We start from the raw sequence: 22,631 nt of genomic DNA, 5'->3' as shown, positions 1-22,631 counted from the left end.
CCCTAAAGCTATACCAATTTGTGCAGCTAGAGATCATCTCGTGCATTTATAACTTTTTGGTATGTACTAGCTTTGAGCTCCATCTTGCCCACTATGATTAGGCTTACACTAGGAGAAGGAGCTCCTGTTGCATGAGGGACGTTCACCTACTGATTCTTCCTTTTGTGGTAAGCAGCTTGCTGATGTGCACGCACACACCTCGAGTTCAGCGTGTGAAGTATGCAAAGGAGGTATATCCTCTATTATGTAAAAACCATCACTAACACTGACAATTCTATAGCGTGTCTCTGAAAATTTCATAAAGAGATAATAAATTGTATTTTGTTATCATCCCTGCAAACTAGAAAGCTACATTATACCCATAAAGCTAAAGAAAATAGTGGAGATGAATCAAGAATAGAGAGTTTTGTTGTCAAAAGTTAAATTCTAATGAAAGTCATTGGAGAGAAAGTTCATTAATTTGAGAGAGGACTAAAACAATGGATCGTGTTTTGAAAAGCTGTGTTGTTTCCAATTCCCACATCTTTCATAGAAAATGCATTTTTACAGAAAATGCATTTTTTTTTTCTGAATGCTTGTAGTGATAATGGAGGTGAGAGACTCAGTATTAATCAGGAATAAGGGCTTCCTTTTTTCTTTTTCTCCCTGCTTTAAGACTACATTGTTATGAACATGTGCTGCTCTTTTGGAACAGAAGCAAGCCACACGACATACAACAGAGGCTCCGAAGAACCAACTAAAACCCAATTTCTGAGGGTGAAAAAATAACTAGACAAAATCCTATCTGATTGAAGATTCTGTCACCTTGATTTGAACAAGCCAAAGGTCATCCTTGAAAATGGAAAGGAATGCTGATTGCTAAGTTTTGACTTAACAAAGCGTTAAGCATTTCAGCATCTAACTGCTGTCTTAAGTGTCCTACCTGTTACTTTACTGAACCGAGTTCCATCCTGAAAAAACAAACTCATGCTGACAGCTTCAGAATGTTTTTGTTCAGAGAAAGCAGCTATGCAAAAGGAGCAAGTAAAAGGGAGGTAAGAAAGATGGAATATATATGTATACTTCCCTGACGGTTTCTATGTTGAACATTCTTAACAAGGCATTCCACGTGCTCGTTTGTCAAATTTGGTGCTATTTTGGCCTCTGTGAAAATACCTATTCCAGTTTCTGCACAAACACATTAACCATAGATGTGAAAATTCCTTCAAATTTTCGTTACCTTGTAAAAATTGTTGTTCCGAGAGTTAACATAGAGAGCACTCACACTGAGAGAATGGCATGAGAACATCCTGAAGTACCTTCAGTTTAGGTATCAGATTTTGTACGTGCAATTGGCCAGGACTACAGAAGAGACTTTGCTTATCCTGAGTATGCAGACACTCCGATTCCCACAACCTACTTGTGGGAACATGAAATGAACTTATCTAGATGATTTCACTCTCTCTTTTGGATGCAAGCATTTATATAGGCAAATTCATAAGCTTCTTTTGACCTGGGTGAGTCCTCAGGTTTGCTACTCTTCCTTGCACGCACAGAAGAAGGGACCATCACAATTCCCACACTTTTGTCAGGTTTATAAATTTGGTATTAATCATAATTACAAAATATTTCCCCCCATATGTCTTCTGCAAACAAAATAGCACATGCAGAGTTATTTCTCTTAGATATCTGGCAAGGCATATGACTGACGGTTAGAAATTTTGACTTGGTTAAAACAAAATTTAGCTCATGTTAAAGCATTAAAAAATGCTGATGATGTCAAAGCAAATTCTTTGATAAAGCTGTAAAATCACCCCAACACACAAACATGTCTGAATCCTACCATTAGGCTCTCATGCAGTCTGTTTCTCTGCAGCGAGCAAGTAGCTGTAACCCTTCAGTGCTGCAACTGAGTTTGGCAGAGACACTTTAGAACTGAAGTGACACATACAGAATGCACTAATTACTATATATAAAGGAATTTCAGTTCTACATCTTTTTTTTTTCTCCTATATCACCACAGAAAGTATTCTGTGGGTTTGCCAGCCCATCCACAAAGAAAGATCTCCATCATTATTTTTTAAGATACAATTTGGGCAAGTGGTGTGGTAAAACAGTTCTGTAAATCAAGTGGATATAATGTATATATGTATATTTCACTTCCTTCTCTAAATTTCAGCTATCGAGGTCTTTGTCTATGTGTCAGAGGCAGTCTTGGAAGAAAAATGTGTTGTGTGAAGTTTTCTGACCACAGTACCTAGTTGTATATTGGGCTACTAAAGCCTCTTTCCAGCTGAACTGTTTTCCTTAAGAAGCCAGAACTGAAAGGGTTATGGTTTGTTACTGCAGCAGTTATCAGCAGACAGCCATCTAACCTTTGGTACTTACAGGTATTTTATGGCTCTTGATCATATTATCAAACTCTTCATTAATTTTTTTGTATTTTTCTTCAGTGCGTGGGGTGAGAGCGTAAGAGGAGTCAGGATCGGGGCTTTCACAACCTTTGTTTTCTTTCTTGTTCAATGCCTGCCAGGTTCAGAGAAATATCAAAACGTAAAAGAACGAAAGGGAGTTCAGAGTACTTACACATAATCTTTGCCTGCTGATCATTAGATCAATATCTTCATTAATTTTCCTGTACTTGTCCTCAGACTCAGGGCTGTGACCTACTGAATCGTCTGCATCAGGGTCTGGACTGTCACAGCCATTAAGTCCTTTCTTTCTCAATGTCTGAAATACATAATTTTGAAAGTTCAATCCTTGACACAAGCTGCAAGAAAGACTCAGCAGTGTTACAGTAGCACAAACTGCCCAGCAGCGGCAGGTTTTACATTGTCCTTTAGGAAGAGGAACTGATGCAGATCCACGACAAGGCTGTTACATGGCTCCAATTACCAGTAGCAAAGAGAGAACCGTTCAGACCTTTCTTGTGAAACTGGAAGCAGAGAATAACAGGGCTAGCTATCTGCAATGCCCCTTTGCTAGCACAGGTACCTCCCACCACATCCAACAGCATTAAAGGGTTAAGGGTTTCAGAGTGTGGCTTAGTTCAATATATTTATGCATTTCAAATTATGGCATGTAAAGAGCAAGAGATGCACACTGTTTAAGGATGATTATCGCAATGTTTTCCTTTACTCTGAAGACACAGGAGGAAGAAATAACAACAATAAAAAAAAAAAAAACACAAACAGATTTAGGAATGTATGCTCTTGAAAGAAGGGGGAGTGTCTGAACTGATTTCTTCTTTTGAATTTGACATAAAGGATGACACTAACAGGGCCCTGTCACTCCTAAGGGTAGGCTCTTGATAGGACAAGGGGGAGGAGAGAGCAGCTAATGTGGCTGTGAAATACTGATTAAGAGCTTTCTAGACATGGCGTTTGCGTTTTATTGACTCCAGTTACAGTGCCACAAATGTACAGCGCTGAAGTTTCATAGTACAGGAAAACATACCGCTAAAACAGATGCTTAGCGAAAAGTCAAAACAGATGGGTTTCAGGTTCGGCAACTCAAAACAACCCTCAGAACCATGAACATCATCACCAAGATAAATAATAGGAAAAATATATATATACGTGTATATATATATATATATATATATATACACACACACACACACACACACATACACCTACATAATTAAGCCAGCAGCTAAGAATCAGAATGGTTGCCTGGCCTCAACTATGTTTTAACTGATCACCCAGACACATTTTCAAAGTACAATCATCTGCAGCATTAAGGCAAAAGAATTTGAGAAGTAATTCTTGGTGGATTGTCCAAATACAAGCAACAGTGCTCAGAGCCAGTATTGGTAGTACGTTTCCTCAAATTAACTCTAGGAGTTCCTAGGTGAAGTCTTCAAAGAATCCCCTTGGTTGCCTACAAGCCTTTCCACACAGTCTGCAGCCCTAAGCTAATTCCGAGCCTAACCCCAAGAGTGGTCTCAGTTACTCCACACTGCAGAGCTGCTTTTGTTGCCAAGGGCTGCGTTTGTGACATGCGATTGCTGTGGGATGCTCTGTGCAGCACTAGCTGCTTTCGTTTTGGCTTCTGAGAATGGCTGTATTATTTCATTTGAGCTTTTTGTTCCATTTCAAAGAGTGCATTTCTTAATCTTAAATACTTAAATTTTCTTAAATACTACTATTTCTTAATCATATCTTTCTTAATTCTTAGTAATTCATTCTTAATAATATCATTCTTAAATACTATAATCATTGCAACGCCCAAGTTACCACTCTTAAATCCCTCAAGTATTACAGTTTTATTCTTTGTTTCTGTTAAGTTTGTATTTTTCTTTCTGTATTCTACCTAAGACATCAAAAGAGAGCCCTCTTATTCCTGCAACTGCTACTCCCTGTGAATCTCCCATTTTTGTCAAGCCAGAGAAGGGACACGAATCTGTCCTGGGAGACCTGAACCTTCTCAACTCACGAACCTCTGCACAAAAAGCAGGCAGTTTTGCAATACTGACTTCATCTCAACATACATCTTTTCAAACTTTGCACCTACACAAATTTCGTATTTAATCCCATGAGCTACTCCTGACACACAGACAAAAATTACAAATTCTTTTGAATCATATTCAGAAAATTTCATGTTTTTATGTTCCTATATACTACTGTGATAACCTTCTTAATCAGGTACAATGAACCATCTAGAGTTGTTGCCACACCTGACCAGTAGTAAGCCAGCTCTATTTTCACCAGAAAAACAGATTTAACGAAATCATGCTGATAGACTATTCAAAATGAACTTCAGCCTTACTAGTAACAAAACCCCACCAGCCCAGGGTTTGGCACATGCACTGATGGACACAACTACTCTTGCTCGCTAGCCCAACCTCCTTTCCTGCTGCTGCTCTGCTCCAGTGTGTTGGGATAAGGTTAGGCAACAGAAAGACTAATAGATGCACATGCACATCAACAGTCCTCCTGTCCTGAGGAGAGCAGGTTGAAAGTGAGGTACTTACTCTGCAACAAGAACTGGAGTACTTGTGGAATTCAGTATAAATACAGTGATCCTAAGCATCTCCACTATTATCTCATGCTCAACACACAGACAACAATTTTGCCTGTCCTAATGCATTATTTCATTCTTTACTCTCTTCCACGAGAGCCTTCTTATTCCTGCAAGTGCTATGTTTAAGAACAATACACATTACTTGCTTGTACAATGCAACTAGCAGGGGCCCTGACCAACATCCAACTGATCAAACCTCATCTATGAGGTCTCTGGACCCAGCACCAGTTTTTCCTTAGGATCACCTCAAGCTTATGGAGGCTGACCCTGGATTTTGGAGAAGAGCAGACTCATTAAGAAGGGCAAGGGGGTTTCAGCAGGCTACAATCTTTGACCCAGTATTGCAGGGACTTAGAAGCCATTCTTCTTACCACGTTAAACAGCCAGAGTCTCTTCCAAACTCTGGAGAATAGCCAGACCTAAAACATCTTCCTGGAGATTAGCTGGTTTCCAAAGCTTTAATGACTATTCAGGGATTTTTAAGAGGATGAAATTACCCAACTGTGTAGTGTACTGCATTCTAGAGAACTTCAAGCCAGATTTCAGCTATTTTTGAAGAAAATAAGTCATTTTTGTACTATGGAAGCTCTACTTTTTCCAAGCAATTAAACAAGTAATTACATTGGACTCCAATAACCTAAAATCAACCAAGGCATTTAAAAAACAAAATGGTTAAAGGAAAACAACCTTTGGCTGAAATCTCATATGCCAGCAATTTAGCCTAAATCCTGCTCTATAAATCTCTGCAGAGAAATGCTGACTTCGTGACATACTGGCTGCTGAAAAATGAAGCAAACACAACTATTTACCTGCATTTCATGCAAAATTTATCACTACTACAAAAGCAAAAATATGGTACTACCAGCCAGGTCTGATTTTACCAAGGCAATGAAAATTAACACATCTTGAAAGCTTATAAAAAGCAAAAGCCTTTCATTTTCCTGGGCCATCCTCTTTTGCTACAGCATTATCTTCTCTTTTTAGCATTACTTTAGCCAGCAGCCTAGAGAAGAGAAAATTCATGGTGGGAAGCTCCATAACTTATTTCTGTCACACTTTTCAGTTTCCTCACATCGGCAAGGGAATGTCTTTTCTTCTGAACAGGTTCATCTGTTGTGGAGCTGATCTCCATAGCACTCTAGGGCTTGACAGTACACAGATATTTAGGCTTAAAAATGCTCACATTAACCACCAATTCATAAAGACCAACTCAGTCAAGAAAGTTTCAGAAAGTTTTACAAGTCAGTTGTCTCTGGGCCACTTTTTGTTCCCCAAACCAAAGACCTCATCATTACCAAGGGTTATTACTACTTCTATTGATATTATGACAAGTACCATCTCATCGGTTCTTCACCTGTAAAAATCTAAGCCTTCACAGAATCAAAATTTCCAATATGGAAAAATTTAAACTGCAAGTCTGCTTTGCTAATTCTCAAGTCTGTCATGTTGACAGAAGCCACCAAAATGATCTCTAACTGAAAATCCTATTAGTCATGGCTTACCCCGCCTGCCCCCGCCACCACAGTTGTGATTTGCCAGAAATTCAACTGCCCTCCATTTTCCACTATCACTTTCTTTTCAGTATCTCGATGGGAAAAATTTTCCAGTTAGCAAAAAATGCTTTGGTCTCTCCTGCTCCTTGGAGCCATGTTATCTGTGTGGCAAAGCAGACAATACCTAACTATAAAGAAAGGTATGCCCTGCGGTTCTGTTCAACTGCTTTATTGGTTATAGTCATTCCAAAGCACCCATTCAAATTTATGAAGACCCTCCAAAAACTGGAAAACACGTTTAAATCACACACCCAATTCCTTTAAGCATCAATTTGCCTTCTGTGCAACAGAAACATTGAAGTTAGGAAATGTTGAGAGAAGACAACGTTCACTTTCTTCTCTTGCACAGTTATATAATGACGAAATTTTATGATGAAATTGCACTATACGATGTATGGTGCAACCAAATAATGAAAGACTCTAGTGAAATGAAAAACACAAAGAGGAAGAGATAGGTTGCTATGGGAACCATCCATCTGAATTCTCTGACTTCTGTGTAACTAAAAAATCTCCAATTTTATGTTCCATTAATGCAGGCTTCTTAGATTTTTACATTTAATAATGAACATAAACCAGTATGCTGGTACTAATGTACTTTAATTGCATGTTTGAGAGAATCAGATAAAACATTATTACACTTACTGTTATTTAACAAGCCCCACACAAAAAAGATATATACCAGTAACACTGAAAAATGGAGCCTTTCTTACCTCCATTGTATTATAAAACACTTTTGTGGTTTAGACTCTCTTTGAAAAAAGCTACAAGGCTTATATAATAGCTGTACATCTACAACCACATGTTAACCTTTCTGTTACTATTTTATCTCCAGTGAAGTTTCAACCAAAAAAAATTTCCATTGCCTGGTCCCGTACGCTGGTCTCCTTCGCATGCACAGAGATAAGTGTGCTTTTCACAACAACACCCCAAATCCTCTGCTTGGATTTGCCCTGCACTTTTGCGTGCCAAGCTATTACTCTCTCCTCCTTCGAGTGCCTCCTCTAATCACACCTCTTATGAAACCAAATAATGCCGGCACCCTTTGCCAGCAACATCTGCCTCTCCTTGCTTTCCAGTGATCAGTTAGTGCATTGGGAATGTTTATATATGGATACATCCTGCCAGCTCCTCAGGACAGGAGGTTTCAACTCACTTGCAAAGTTCAGACTACTCTTCTCCACTTGGGCTCTAGCCAGGTGCCAGGACATACATCTGTAGCATTTTGCAATACATCTGTAAACCCAAATTAACCCTCATGGTTTTGAAAATACTCTGGTCCTGAGTTGTGTTTCTTTTTCCCCCCAAAGCTGTGTGAAGCCTCTGTATTGATCAAGGAAGCTATGCAGCTGGATGGGCACAGGGGCACCTGGCCCCAAGCACCCCAGGCACCCACAGGGCCCTGAGACAGGCCAGGCACCCCTTTCCTTGCTAACTGCTCTTCCCACTTGATGAGGCTTTAAGTTTAGCACTGGCCTAAATTCAGAAGAGCAACTCTGTAAAACTGCATGAACAGGAAAGGGATCTGGGAGATTCAGAGATCATATAGCAGCCAACTTAAGCCCTTTCCGGGGTACCTCCTGAGCCAAACAGCCAAGCCCAGTGTGCTGGCAGTGGCCTGCAGAGTATTTCTGAGAAAGCACCTAAGTAAAAACTACATGGACATACGCTCATGATTATTTAAAAGGACCTGCAAAATACTCCTCTTCTCCCCCAGTGAACGTGCAAATATCTCTATTTTAATAAACTTAAACTAGAATAGCCGCCGAGATGTCACCTAAGGGTTTTTCCTTACCCTGGGAGCCCACTTTCCTGCCTCGCGGCAGAACAAAACCTCTAACGTCCCCAACGGCTGCGCGGCCCGAGGCCGCACCTGTCAGCGCACGGGCACCTGTCGCGCGCGGGCGGCGGCGGCGCAGCCAATGGCGCGGCGCGGCCGCAGCATGTCCATACATGGCCGCGCGCCGCGGCCGCCATGACCCGCCCCCGGCGGCGCCGCCGCGCGCGGCTGCCCGTGTCCCGCCCGCGGGCGCTGCGGCTCCTCGGCCTCCTCCCGGCCCGGGGGCCGGGAGCGGGGCGGGTTCCTTCCTCATTCCCCCGCAGGCTGGAGGGTGAGCAGCCTCCCCGCACTGCGGTGCCCGATTAGCAGCAAGCAAAGCGGCTATGTGCTTCTTGCGCGCAATATTCCCAAAATTGAGAGCTTGCCTTAATATCGAGTGGAAGAGGCACAACACTGGCCTACTTCTAACTGCAGTTTTGTTGGGTCATTACCACCCTAATAGAGCAAAATTTATAGACACATTAAGATTTTTCTTTTAAATTTCCTTCAGAATATTAGTTAAAAATAACTATCAAGTACAGTCTTTTGCCTATAAAAATAAATTTTGCATGCAGCTGTTGTTAAAACCTGGAAATACTTTTCAAAATAGCTGAAGTTCTGCGCTGTTGTGCTAAAATCCCCAATGACTTTACAGAAATGAGCTGTCAGGAACCTCATGCAAAAGATCAGCAGGTTGTTTACTTAGAGCAGAGCTATTCTCTCGAGTGTATGTTTTAAAGATGCAATATTTATCTCTGCAAGTAAAACGACTGCAAGTCAAGCACCTGATCTTCAGACTATGCCAGGGACATAACCTGTTTCAGGCCAAACACTTAGCCCAACTCCCATCATTTCAAACCTGGACTTAGAGAAAATGGACACCCCGTTTCAGCAAGCTCAGCACTTGCAGGGCAGCTCCATGAGGAAGCAGCTTCTTTACCTCGGGAGCCAGCGCAGGCGCAGTCCACCGGGAGGTGCCAAGTCCCTTAGTCAGGTCCTTGCTCTGCAGCCTTGCCCCTTGACCAGAGCACAGTGCCACCTTCTTGTTTACCAAGTTCCCAAGAAACTTACAGTACAGAAAATATTTAAAAGGCCAGATTTTCTGTAAACTATATTGACTGACTTGGCTTTCACACACACTGTAGAGAAAATTGTGATGAGCTATATTTAAAATAGAAGATGATGTTGGTGAGGCATAGTATATTTGACTAGTATTAGGTTTTGCTGCCAGACACAGAAAATACATGAATTAAAAAATAAAAATAAAAAATAAACTTTGCAGTAGTTTAGGAGAATCATTTCTCCTTCTTCAGGGAATATGAGGCCATTTAAAAATATACGCTGTGATCACCAACAAGTTGTTTACTACTTCCCTTCCTCTTTTTAAGTTGGTCTAACTATAATCCCTCTCTGCTGACCCCAGGCCTTCTAGATGAAACACTGCCCTCAACATTTTCATTTGGGTCTAATTTAGTCAGACATATACACAAATACAAGGCTGAAGTCGGATCTTGCTTACACTAGTGTAAATCTGTAGCTGGATCTAGAACAGCTGTAAAGACACCAGTGGAGTTATTCTAGATGTACAGTGATGTTACCAAGTCTGTTACATCAGTGTTACTATCTCTTCAAACATACAGCATCTGAAATATGTAAGGCGTAATATAAATGGCTGCAGAAACAATCATCCATTTCAAAGGCAGCTGGTGATTTTCCATGGTATAAATGGGAACTAAGTGCCATATTCAAAATACTTGAGAAGCGTAACATACAGGGTAACAAGTATTTTACAGATTATTTTTTGGGGTCACAAAATTATTAAAGAATGCCAGCTAATAGTGTTCAAAGTGTCTGCCACATATAATTCCTATCTATGTTTTAAAAGATCCCAAAGACATCCTGAAATTTTATTTAAGGATTGCTTTTAAGACAGGATGCAAGTTCCTTGGAATGGAATTTTTCCTAGACCATGGGGCAGACTCCCTCTTCCCTAACCACAGGCCCAGGGAATCCATGATGACCACATTTTGCTTTTGCCTTTTGTTTGAAATGGAGCATCTCTAGCAACACTGAATTGGTGCAGTACTGACTCAGCATGGCAAATGCCACCCACTGAGATGAGAACACCACTTCCTTCAGCACCTGGGTTTTTTTTTTTTTTTTTTTTTTTTTTGGAGGCCTCCCATAAAAATCTTGCATGTATCAATGTTACAAACAGACTTTTCTTTTGAAGAATTAGAACATTTACTTTACAGCTTATCAAATTACAGGCTATTGGAAAAAGCAAAACAAAACAAAAAACAAAAAAAACCCACCTACCTGTATGACAATGAGAAAATGTTGCTGAATAGCTACTCCTTTTAGAGGCAGAATACTCAGGTTTATTTTTATAAAAGTATAGTTGTTTTATCCACTGGTAAAAAAAATGCCAAATCGACACATTTGAAAAATGATGAATTATAATAAATGAGAAGTTAGATCCCTGAAACTGTAGCCTCCTGTTCCATTGCAGGATGGCAGTCTTAAATAGCAACAAAACAATAACCATCAACTAACTGTTCTGCTGATACAGTCAAGTTTTGACCAAGGAGAAACACAAGGAAGCATCTCCACTAAGTTTAGAGTAAGCATGCAATATTTGAAAGGAAAAATTGGCCCACAGTTTTAGCTATGAAAATAGATGACTCAGTGCAGGCTTTCATATTTAAGACAGTTTTGTTTTGTTTCTGTTAATTCAACAATATATGTGAGTTCTGTTATTTACCAGAAACATTTGTGCAAAGTGTATCCATCTTTAAACAGCTGCTAAAATCTCTAGACTATGATACATATACATGCTTCCTCCTACTGAAACAGGGAAGCAGGCTATCAAATGGCTATCAAAAAAGCTATCAGAATATCCAAAGGCTATCAAAAAAGCAGGCTCTTCTCCTCCAAGAGTGGCAAGATTCAGATAGAAGAATTGGAAGCTTCTGGATCACTCAAAGTATTAACCAAAGAGTGAGAAAGTCAGAGGAGCTGGATCAAACTTCCTAACTGCACAATTGCTCTGGAAAACCAGTCCTTCAAGCACTTGCTCTTTCTCCTGAAGTACAACTTCTTCAAAAGGGATGGTGCTCCTGTTCCCATGCACCTGCCTGGAGGGAAGCCTAGCCTTCTCCCAGAAGAAGAAATTTTAAGTGACAGAATTCACAAAAACTTGGGCAGAGTTCGAAAAATCCTCTTGGAAGCCTTAGGAAGCTTTTGTGGGCAAAGGAATTTTAAATTTACGTTACCCCTTCTTAAAGAGGCCAGACATCATGAAGGTAAGCGGTAAGTGCCTTCACACAGAGCTATCCAAGGGCTAAGCTACTCAGCAGACCCCAACGGGCTGCAGTTTACTTCTGCCTCTCACTGACTTGCAGCAGGGACTGTGTTAATTCACTTTTACCCAGCTGTTTGACTCCTACAAGCTGAATGAGAGATTGAGGTGCTCTCAGGAATCCGTAACCAAAACCCATCAGTGTTTGTTTGCAAAAACTGCAGTGTAACCATTAAGAACTCTAATTTACTAGAGACAGACAGACCCCAAATACTAACTACAAATTTGCTAAATTACAGCTGGAGCAAAAATTGTTACCTTACTGTCTGCTCAATAGCACAGTACTCATTTCTGTACTGTAGAAGGAAGAAAACCAGAGAAATGGAGTGACTTCTAGTTATTGTCAGTAGTGGCAAAGACAGATCCAAGATTTCTTCAGATAAATTTGACCATAGCAGACGGTCTGAAGGCAGAGTTTATTGAGATGCTAGGAAAATCATGGGTGAGAGGGTAAAATATAAGAGAAAAGAATATATATATACACACACCTGCACTGAAAAGCTGAACATAGTTTTTCCTGACATTTCAACTGCCTCTACAGCCAGCTAAAACTGTTTTTCTCTTCAGTGTTATGGGGTTGTTCACTGTAAAACTGGGTATCTTTTGGAGATGAAGTTATAGTTTTGTTAAGAACTGTACAACTGGCCTGCCACAGCATTATTGCCCAAATCTTCAAGCCTTTAATCATAACATGGCTCCCATCAAATACTTTGGGCTTATAAAGATATTCCTATTCAAGTCCTCTGATGTTGCAAGGGATCTGGGCAAACAGAGCAAGATTGCAGCCCATTTCATTTCTTCTGTGGCATGGCAAAGGTGGAGATGAAGTGCCCTGGAGACACCACGAGCACGTGCGTGACTTGCACCACATCACTTGGTGGAGACTGAGCTGGGGGCTGTGACAGACGAGCTCTGATGAACGTGGCCGCTGCAGCGCACCCGGCTGCCCTGGGCCATTTGCTCAGCCCTGTCACCTGCGCTCACCCAGCGCACTGACAGCAGGGTGGAGCAGTTCAGGGTGGGTGCCCATTTATTCCTCTCACACCTCCAGAGGCGGTAACCTCCAGCTCAGCACAGGCAGCAGCAGCTGGGGGGTAAGAACAGCTTAAACTATAGCAGCTGCTTCCTCAGAAAGCCTAAGTTGCTCTTGGAGAGCCATGTTACATATGAGAACAGGAGCTTTTTAACTAGGAGCCTCAAATGCAGAGCAGCTAAGGATTACATTGGGTTTAAGAACCGACCTCTTTTCTGATTTATCTTATGACAGTGTTTTGGGTCATAGACATGGGAAGCATTTTGGAGACTGCTTTTGCCAAGGGGGTGGGGGGTAGGGGGGAAAAAAACGTAAATCTTTACCAGCTTGAGGCTAGCTGAGAAAAGTGCTCAGAAGCCCCTAACACTCTCACCTTTTCTCTAACATGCTCAACTTGTTTACGAGAAAGCACTGCAAAGAATTCTTACTTCATAAAGAGCTGAAATCTACAGGTCCCCAAGCCCTACTTGCAGTGACCTCAGCCCTTTGCACTGCAGTGCTGGACAGAGTTGCCACGCAACTTTCACAGCAACTCATCTCAAAAGCTAGGGATGCCTTAAATCAGAGCTAACTATAGACTGAACTAGTAACCCATGCTGGTGTCTTCAACCAGCCTGAAACACCTGAGAGATGGAGCAGTAATGATTTCCCATCAATGTAACAGTGGTAAGAAAACCAAACTATTTTACTTATGCCATTATCCTGGCTATTCTCTAAAACTTTCCTGCTGCCATGGTACTTGAAGCCTTTTTTCCTAGTTTTTACAGAATATTTACTGTATAACAACACCTAGAAGACAGCTAAGGAGTACCAAATACAGGAATATTAGAGGAAATCTATTATTTGGTTTACATTTGAATATGAACATTCATTTTTAAAATCAGTGACAAGCTTAGCGTGAAATAGAAATCAGACACTGCAACAATATGCTGGTTGAGCTGATCCAAAGGCACATGTGGCCTTACTTCTAATTATACCAAAATTTAAAATCAAAGACTGGCAAACAGATACAAAATTTTAACCGATTTCAATGAATCCATGCTTTAACCCAACACTTATAGTAGCAGAAAAGAATAGCAATGCCCCAAATAACTAAAACGTCAATAAAAATCAGTATCCTACAAACCCCATTTTGTGAAGAGCCCAGTAGGTGTATAAGAAATTCTCTGGGTCTAAACAACAAAGTTCTGTGGGGTCAAGTCTGTGCAGACAGGCTCATAGTCCTGAAGTGTGTCTGAATTTCTCCACCATGAGAAGCTGCCCAGCAAAGCCCAGGACAGCTTCTTTACCAAAGGCTGGCAAGATTCCTGTTTCTGCCTGGGGGTACACACAACCGCTGAATTAACTAGCAGTGGTAGGAAAGGATGTGTGTTTCTTTTACACACATGGAGAGCAGCAGGAAGCACTTTGCAGAACAGTTAGCTCTTTTGCTCCATCACTGTCAGTACAGGAAGAGGTGGAATTAAGAACTTTTCCCTCCTAAAAAAGCTATAAAAAAAGGAGTAGGAGGATTTCCCAGACTCATCCAAGGGAAGGATATATAGAGTTTAGTCTGTAGGATAGATGAGAAACATCTCATAAGCCCTCAAAGATTTAGTGTTTACCTCCAGGCCAGAAGCATCTTGGCTGTGTGCAGGCTGGAGCAGAAGAAGCCCGGGGGGAAGTAGCTTAGTAAATCCTCATGGGATTTATTGCATTACGAAGGTGAGTTTACTTCTACCAAACACACTCCTTACTAATGATGAAGGTCAAGCCATAATTGTCAAGTTGTGTTATCTGCAAAGGTCCTAAGAGTTCAAGGGTTGGGCTAATGAAGTCAATTAGGCAGAATCCCCCACACCTGCCAACATCTGAAAGCTGTAAATGAAGACAAATGGGGACAGAGAAATAATAGCACACCTGATTATTCTTTTAAACCACACTGGAAACAGAAGCAATTCTTTAAAGAAAGCATAGGAAAATGGTCAACAAGGAGTATCTTCTCCTAGCTATGCTGCTTTGCTGCATAAAAGTACAGCCTGTGCTGTGCTGCATTTTCCTCCTTGCAAGGAGGGATCTTGTGACAGGAAAGGAGTATGGAATAGGTCCGCTATAGGATTTAGGCTCCTAGAAAGGTATATTTGGCAATACTTAATAGGTACCTGACTCCAGTATGGAATTCACAATGTGTTAGGACCTGAGGCTTTCTGAACAGGGGGCAGGAAGAGGTTGGTACTACATGACAGGGTCCACTAAAAAGGCTCCAATAAATCAATACAGAAGAAAACCAGACATCTCTAAGAAAAGAATAAAGCTGAGGTCTCTGCACCTTTCATAGCCCACAAATTATGCTGTCTTCATGCATTGCATTTAGCATACTCAGTTTACTCGCCAGGGGTATCTTGTTCACGGAGGACTGGAGTTCCCAGGTCTCTGGAGGTTTAAACAGAGAAAAGACTCTCCATTTACAGCCAGATTGAGTTAGTCCTGCAAAAGCACAGGACTATAGGCACCTAGAAGTCTTTAAGATCAAATAGCAAGGTCTCTCACCAATCTTGTGCCTCCAGATTGGATTTTTGGTTAAATGACCCTAAAGCTTTTGTTTAGTCACCTATGTAAAACACTTTCACATAGAGGATGAAAAGTACTGAGTATAATTATGAGTTTTTATTCAGAAGTTAAACAGTATATGTGGGATGAGGGAAAAATTACATCTAAGAAGGCAAGCTGCTTTGCCTTTTCATATAGGCTACAAAAATACAGCTAAATGCTAAAGCACTAACTTAAAACTCCTGGTGACACAAGTGCAAAACTTCCATTTTATTGATATGTGTTTGAACATGCTAGATATGTAATAACCAAGCCTTGGATTATAAGTATATGTGAAAAGTATAAATTATGTGTTTTTATGTTTGGTCATGTTTTAGCCATGATTCTATTGTAGTAATCTAAATATACTTTAAATGCCATACACTCCATTAGGAACTGCTTCTTTGTCAAGATTTTGATCTCTTTTGAATCAATCTGTAGCAGCTGTGTGTTGTTTAAAATACTCTTATTGACTCTTCTATAATTTGCCTTCTTTGAACAGCCTGCATGCTGTAACATTTCATCAAAGAAATAAACGTATACTTTAACAACCCAAAGTAAAGTGCATGCACATTTTTATAACAGTGCACTATAAAATGTAATTATAGTTGTCTATAGATCACACAGGATGATATAAATAAATGGGTTTGAGACTTTTTAAATGCAAGCCTATCCAATATATCAAAGATTTTTCTGTTTAACACCGGTCTCTATCATACAAAAGCATTAATGAACTATTTTGAATAAAGATGATGCAATTTATTTTAATAGTATATTTCCTCCTTTGTTAACTGGTAACTGTATATTAAAACACCCATAACAAAGTTAAGAAAGCAAAACGATCTCAAGTTGCGGTGTTTATAAAACATAACCTAAAGAAAATATTGACTTAAGCCTTCTTTAAAGGCTGCTTTTCTAGCAAATAAAACACTCGATATTTAAGTTCTAGCTAGCATGGATGCTCATCAGTTCTGGGCTATGGACATTAATTCACAACTGACCACTACACTGTGATTATTAAACATGTAAAAAATAGCCCTGCAAATTTGGTAACTTACATTAATTTCTCTTTTGGTCTTTTATACAAATGAATATCTAGAGGTCTGTCTGAATTCAGGACAAATGGAGTTGAATCAATATCAGCTACATAATATATAAAGGATGGATGCAAATCTTATAGTACACAAATAAATAATTAATTTATATCTGCTTACTGTAACAAGGAAAAAAAAAGTCAGCATATTTTGAAGTTTAACAGAACTTTTGCCAGAACTGTAAACACTGTGGGAAGGCATCTCAAGAACAGCCAGTAATGTCTGTGTGCAATGCAGGGAAGGAAAAGAAAGGCTGGAGGTGTGTTCCTTCATGCCAGATGGAAGTGCAAGGCGCTTGGAGCATTTCAAGTGCCAGCTCCCTAGCAGAAGGAGCTATGGAGGCAAAATGCCAGGGCTGGCCTGACTTTCTGTTCCCCGTCCTCCCTGGTGTTTCTCACTGCAGCACCATGCAGATGCAGTGTCTTTCTTACAGTTTTTGTTTCTGCGCAAAAGGAATGCTGCATGCTGGTGCTTAGTCCACGAAGATGGTACACCCTGTAGGACTGATGCTGGTTCAAGGAATCCTAACCAGGTGAATCTGAAGTCCATCACAAGCTCTCTTTGCCCACTCTGGGCTTCAAAGCAGAGCTCTAATTAAAAATAAAGGCTTTTGACTTTACATATTGGCACTTTTTAGCATTTTAACAGCACAGGACTCTTCTACCTAATAAAACTATGAGCAGTGGCTAAGGGCCCACATTTGGAAGCACTTAAACACTAAAAAAATTTTATTCATGTGTGACTGTATGAACTGTGCATCACTTGCTGATTTTACAAGAAACTCAGTGTTGTATAATTTTCAAAACTCGTTTGATTGAGAGAAGTTGACAGGCTATGGGATCCCAGGATAAAAAGAAGTCCTTGGGGCAAAGGAGGGCAAGTTGAGCAGTTTGCATTAGAGATAGCTGTGCGGTAGCACAAGATAGGGTATCTCTACTCTTCTGATTAATACTCCCATGCAAGAATTCAGGTGAATAATCACATTTTGTATTTACCTTATGAAACAGGGATGTCTTAATGATGAAAATGAAAAATGTGTTTGCTTCCAAAAGCCTTTGTCTCTGGAACTTAGCTATAAGTAGCTCACTATCTAGGTTGAAAATGGTAAGGCAGGGTACTGTGTCCTATTTTTCCATGCTTGCAGTGAGGCTACAATATGAGAATTCAGCCTTGGTAATTACTAATACACCACACAGACACAATTACACCCTGTGTGCTGCATAAAGGAATCACTTGTGAGCTGCCTCTGTTACAATGAGCAGTAGAGGGGCCAACATGCAAGAAGACAAAATGCTTTACAAGGAGGAAGAAGCCCAGAAGAGTCAATGTACCCAAATACAAGGACCTTGATTCTTTTTAGGAGTGATTTAAGTCCCCTTCCATCAATTACCGTCCTTTGTCTCCAGAGCCTTATCACAAGCAGCATTACAGGAACTGAGCAAAACAATATGCAGGACCTAATAACCCTGTGAACTGTGCTGACATTTCCACACCCTGTCGCTGTGTTTGACCAGGTTATTCATATTTTTAAAAAACAAAAAACTCCACGTGGAACAACAACAAACAGTCCTCTCTTAAATAACAAGCTCAGCCCTTCCTGGTGTCTTTTCTGCCTTCTACAATTATCCATAGCTCACCCTAAAATACCACATGCGATATAAAAAACGTAGCGCTGCACCAGATTGACATGGCAGCTTTCTAGGTGAAAACGTGGTGCTTTCCACTCCACCTTTGATCTCCACAGTTCAACTTTTTTTTTTTTAAGTTAATTAGATCCTTCCCTTTTCCGTTCCCTAGCCCCTTGCCCAATTGTGAGCTTTGGATAAACGAAGAATTACAAGGAAGAAACCCAACTTAAGAAACCCAACCCAACATGCTTTTCAAGAAGTCCTCTGCAGCTAAATAGTTTGGTTTCTCAGCAAAATAAATCTACTGTCTATTCATTCACTTTTACTACACAGAATTAGAGTACTAAGTTTGCCTTAGTGACACAGGAAATTTTGAGGATGCAGTCAATGAAAAGCATCTATTTCTTCATTCATTCACACCAGATATGTAACATTTCATGGTATTTCTTAACAGGACATTGCAGTCATTGCTCATCTGAAAATAAGTTTAAAAACACGTGGAAAGGTTTTTTTTTTTTTTTTTAAAAAAAGGACCTCAGGAAAGTCGGCTATTTTTGACAGTATGTCAGCTTCTGTGAAACAAAGCCTTGTCTTTCAGAAAGTGTTTACGATCTCTGAGAAAAAAAATATATATCCTTGGGCTAAAATGTTTATTGGCACCTAGAAGTCTGAAGAGAGCAAGTCAGGCTTGTGGTTTTTTGAGGGCACTTTATCATCGCCTGCATTCTCAAAGGGATCTGTGAATGAATAGAGCGGGATTACTCAGCCTTCTACTCCACGCCTATTCCTCTCCATTTTCCTTGGCAAGATTGAGAGCCAACCTATTTTTAGCTGAGCAGTTTTCTATTTTTAGACAGATATCAGTTCAGAGACATTTGTTAGGAAAAAATTAAAAAAAGAAAAACACAAAAGGGGGAGGGGATGAGGCTTCCCATCTTGTATTATGAAGCAAGCCCTTCAACCTGTATCTCCAGGCATTTCAGCTGCTTCCAATCTTGGAAAAATAAAGAAAATTCAGAGTTCAGGGATTTAAAAATAAACCTACCCTCTGGCAAACAGACCAAAATACAACAAGCTGTTACTATGTGAAACAGTGACTACAAAAACAAAGAACATTCTCCAATGACTAGATTGGGATAAAACTTTGGAGCTATTAAGTTATAAGAATGTTACACAGACATGTAAGATTTTTCCAGCTTCTCCGCCAGATATATCATGTTTTGGAGAAAGAAACAGTCATCTGTGAAACAGTGTTAGCTCTAAGAAATACAGACCTAAGCCCCCAGTTTGACAAAGAAAGGAATCGTGGATGAGTTTGCAACACTTTTATATTTGCACCTTTTTTTTCCTTTTTGTTCTCATTGCATTTTTACAGCCATAGCCCCCTCCTTCCAAATCCTAAGTTATTAAAATATTTTTAACTGATTAGCAAGAACAGAAAAATAAAAGGGGGAATAAAAAAAGTGGAGCACTAACAAATGCTAAGGACTGATCCTCAATCAGTCTAAATCAAGAATCCTAGAGTTTCCTCAAAATTTACCCCAAAGCAGCTTTTGTTCTTCTAAGTGCTTAACTCCAACTGAAGATACATCTATTCTGCTTTTTTCTGTCCCTATTCTCTTTTTCCGGATCATGGAAAAATAATCTATTAAGTGAGTTGCTTCATTTTCATTTGAGATACTTTACAATTACAAAATACGTTTCATGACTGCCAAATCCTTACTAAGGATAAATCATAGTAAAAAGAATGGCCATTTTTTTCTGGAGTGAAAACAAGATAAAACAATGCATTATACAACTTGCCCTTATGTGTTATTTTTCACATACTGGATCAGTTTGAAATATATTCAAAATAAATACATAGTATCAAAATCAGACCCACTACTTTTCATCTTGTAGCCTGTAAAGCATCAAAAGGCTACCAGTGAGGTGCACAGCAACTGGGTGCTCTGCAGTTAGCAAGGAGAGCTTACACAACTTTCTGCAGCTGGAAATATAGGGAGTCAAAATCTTCTGTGGATAAGCAGGAAGAAGAGAATAAATTGTTATCTGCTGGATGTAGTAAAGGGAGTAATTTGGGCAGTCCCACTCATTGGGGCCAACTTTGGGCAGAAAAAAATTGCCTCACATAGTTTTTCAGATTTGAAGTTTTTCTTGAGGTCTTCTAATAGCTATTATTTACTTAAAGGCCAAAAGTCTGGATAACGAGATTATATAAGTCCTTTTGTTTAAAGGGATGAAAAATTGATAAAAGGCAGAATTTAAAATATATTTCTAAAAATTGGATTTTATCCCCCTCTCCAAGACCTTTTTCTACTAACCATGGTCTGGAAAAATATAGAAAAAGCCTCACTGAGGACACTGGGTTACAAACACATCTTCCAAAGTTTGGAAACCCAGAAGGTAACCAAGGAAAGACCAAGGGAATATTACAAAAATGTTCAAGTCCTTGAAGCCAGTCCCATGATTTTGTCATATATGAGGTGAGGAATAATGGTTTGGCTCCTGTTTACTAAAAGTGAAACAAGAAGCAAACATTTAAAAAGCCTAAATCATCATTAAAACAAAATCCTGTGGCCAATTGACCCTGGCCAGTCATCTCCTGGCCTATGGAAAGCGATAACAGTAGCCTTTTTTTTAACCAGTTGCTCCTCAACCAAATTATGAAGGAAATCAATATTGTTATCCCCATTTTACAGACAAGGAAACTTAAGCTAGGAGGAGATGTGACTTTTCCAAGGTCATGTAACAGTATTTGGCAAAGCTATTAATAAAATCCAAGTCTCATGAGTCCTCGTCCAAGGCACTATCCAATAGACTGTACTGTCTTTAGATCACCCTGAATAACCTTTCTTACATATAGGCTTACTTTTCTATAATGTCCCAGATCTTCAGCACATGGTAGCTTTCAGAATTCTGCTGATTTCAACAGCTGAAGAGCTGGCTTGATATGTGTTTCACAGCTTGTTTACATGCAGTATTATGTTATGATGACAAGAGGAGAAAATACATTAAACAAACTACAACAGTTCCCTTTTTTCTAAAAGGAGTATATTTAGATAGTTATATGGGCTTATTTATGACAAATATACAGATAAGAGTCTTAATTGATATGAAGAGGCTTTCAGAATCTAATTAACCTCCCAGCTAGTTATTAGCTCTGTGACCTTTGGAAATAATTGACAGAAGGGATGTTTTCCCCTTCATCTCATTCAGAACTTCCCCACCAAATGTCTAATCCTACAAGGGCTACAGAACCCATAGCACACCTGTAAAAACTGATGGAATAACATGCTGCATCCTCCATGACTCGGTATTACTTTATTTCCCAGCATCTTAATCTTAAAGCATGCAAAGGTAGCTCTGTGTGCTGCAAAACACAGATGATGTGAAATATACGGGAAGAATTTTGCATTTCCACAAACTCAGTTCTTTCTCCTGGTGGAAAACACTGCTGCAATTAGCACTCGTCTCTCCATCAATGTTCAATTTACTCTTCCTCACCAACTACAGGAGGTCACCAGGGAAGAGGAAACACTCTGCAATAGGTAAATAAATCAGCAGTTACTAGAGCTAGTAGAGCTAGATGTATAGGCCTTTGGAAAGCAAATTTAAAAGACAAGCTAAATGCTGATTAATTTTCAAAAAAAAATCTATAATTTGCAATTATCGTAGAATCATGGAATCATTAAGGTTGAAAGGGACCTCTAGAGATCACCCAGTCCAACCCCCCTGCTCATGCAGGGTCACCTGGAGCATGAGACACAGGGCTGTGTCCAAGCAGGTTTTGAAGATCTCCTGAGAAGGACCTCTCTGGGCAGCCTGTTCCATAATTTAAAATTGGGACTTATGGTTGCAAATTAGCACTACCATTTTTCCCCAATTTCCGACTAGCAGCAGTATCACAAGGACCCTAGGATAATTAGTCTCCTGGGGCAGCTCTTGCTAATACTTGGTGCAATTCTTGATATCACTAAGGGCAAGTGATCACCCAAAGTGAGATTCCAAAAGGAAAGGGGGAAACATGATGGACGACATCAACTGTAACCAATGGTGCCTATCAGACAAGTTAAAGCAGCAGCTGGGCAGACAGAGAACAATATTTTGACACTTTGCAACAGAAAGATAGAAGAAAGAAGTATGTGCTGCAGTGCAAACAGCATTAGGAAGGATGAGACTGAAAAAGTGAAGTTGAAAAGACCCTCCAAACTGGTTAAAAGATGTTCCTCAGTAAGAGGAGGTGATATATTACTTGATGGACAAGGACTGAAAATGGACTGACTGGGAATGAAAATGATCCTATGTGCTTCACATGGAGAATCATGCTACAGTCCCAACATAACCTGTTTTTATTGCTCCATGGCTGAAGAAGGGCTGAAAATACTTCAAGACATGACCTGCATTTGTTCATTATGTGTTAGAATACAGCAAAATACAGTTAGTTCTGAGAAGATGGGTGGTGAGGTGGGTGAAAGGGCATGCTATATGTGACAAATACTCAGGTTCAAAAAACAGAGTAAAACAACACAGAATACTTAAGAAGCCAAATGAGTGTGAGGTTTTGTTGAAACAGT

The 22,631-nt window shown here is 39.9% G+C and overlaps 1 protein-coding gene across 9 annotated transcripts in view; it reads right to left on the bottom strand.

Moving 5' to 3' along the window:
• LOC104577015 (myocyte-specific enhancer factor 2C) overlaps positions 1 to 22,631 on the bottom strand; it is a 116,749-nt gene that overhangs the window by 30,915 nt on the left and 63,203 nt on the right. For 6 of the 9 annotated variants that reach the window (XM_088519740.1, XM_010224439.2, XM_010224442.2 and 3 more), the window contains one exon: positions 2,566 to 2,709. In XM_088519740.1, coding sequence (XP_088375866.1) covers positions 2,566 to 2,709 — 144 coding nt within the window. Of the gene's footprint in view, positions 1 to 2,367; positions 2,506 to 2,565; positions 2,710 to 22,631 lie in introns of all 9 variants that reach the window. The other 3 variants (XM_088519743.1, XM_088519741.1, XM_088519744.1) reach the window with 2 other exon arrangements.

Source organism: Tinamus guttatus, unplaced genomic scaffold, assembly GCF_059628265.1.
Source record: "Tinamus guttatus ecotype Peru unplaced genomic scaffold, ASM5962826v1 Tinamus_guttatus_pri_ptg000069l, whole genome shotgun sequence".
Taxonomy (NCBI): domain Eukaryota; kingdom Metazoa; phylum Chordata; class Aves; order Tinamiformes; family Tinamidae; genus Tinamus; species Tinamus guttatus.
This window is presented reverse-complemented; position numbering and strand designations above follow the sequence as displayed.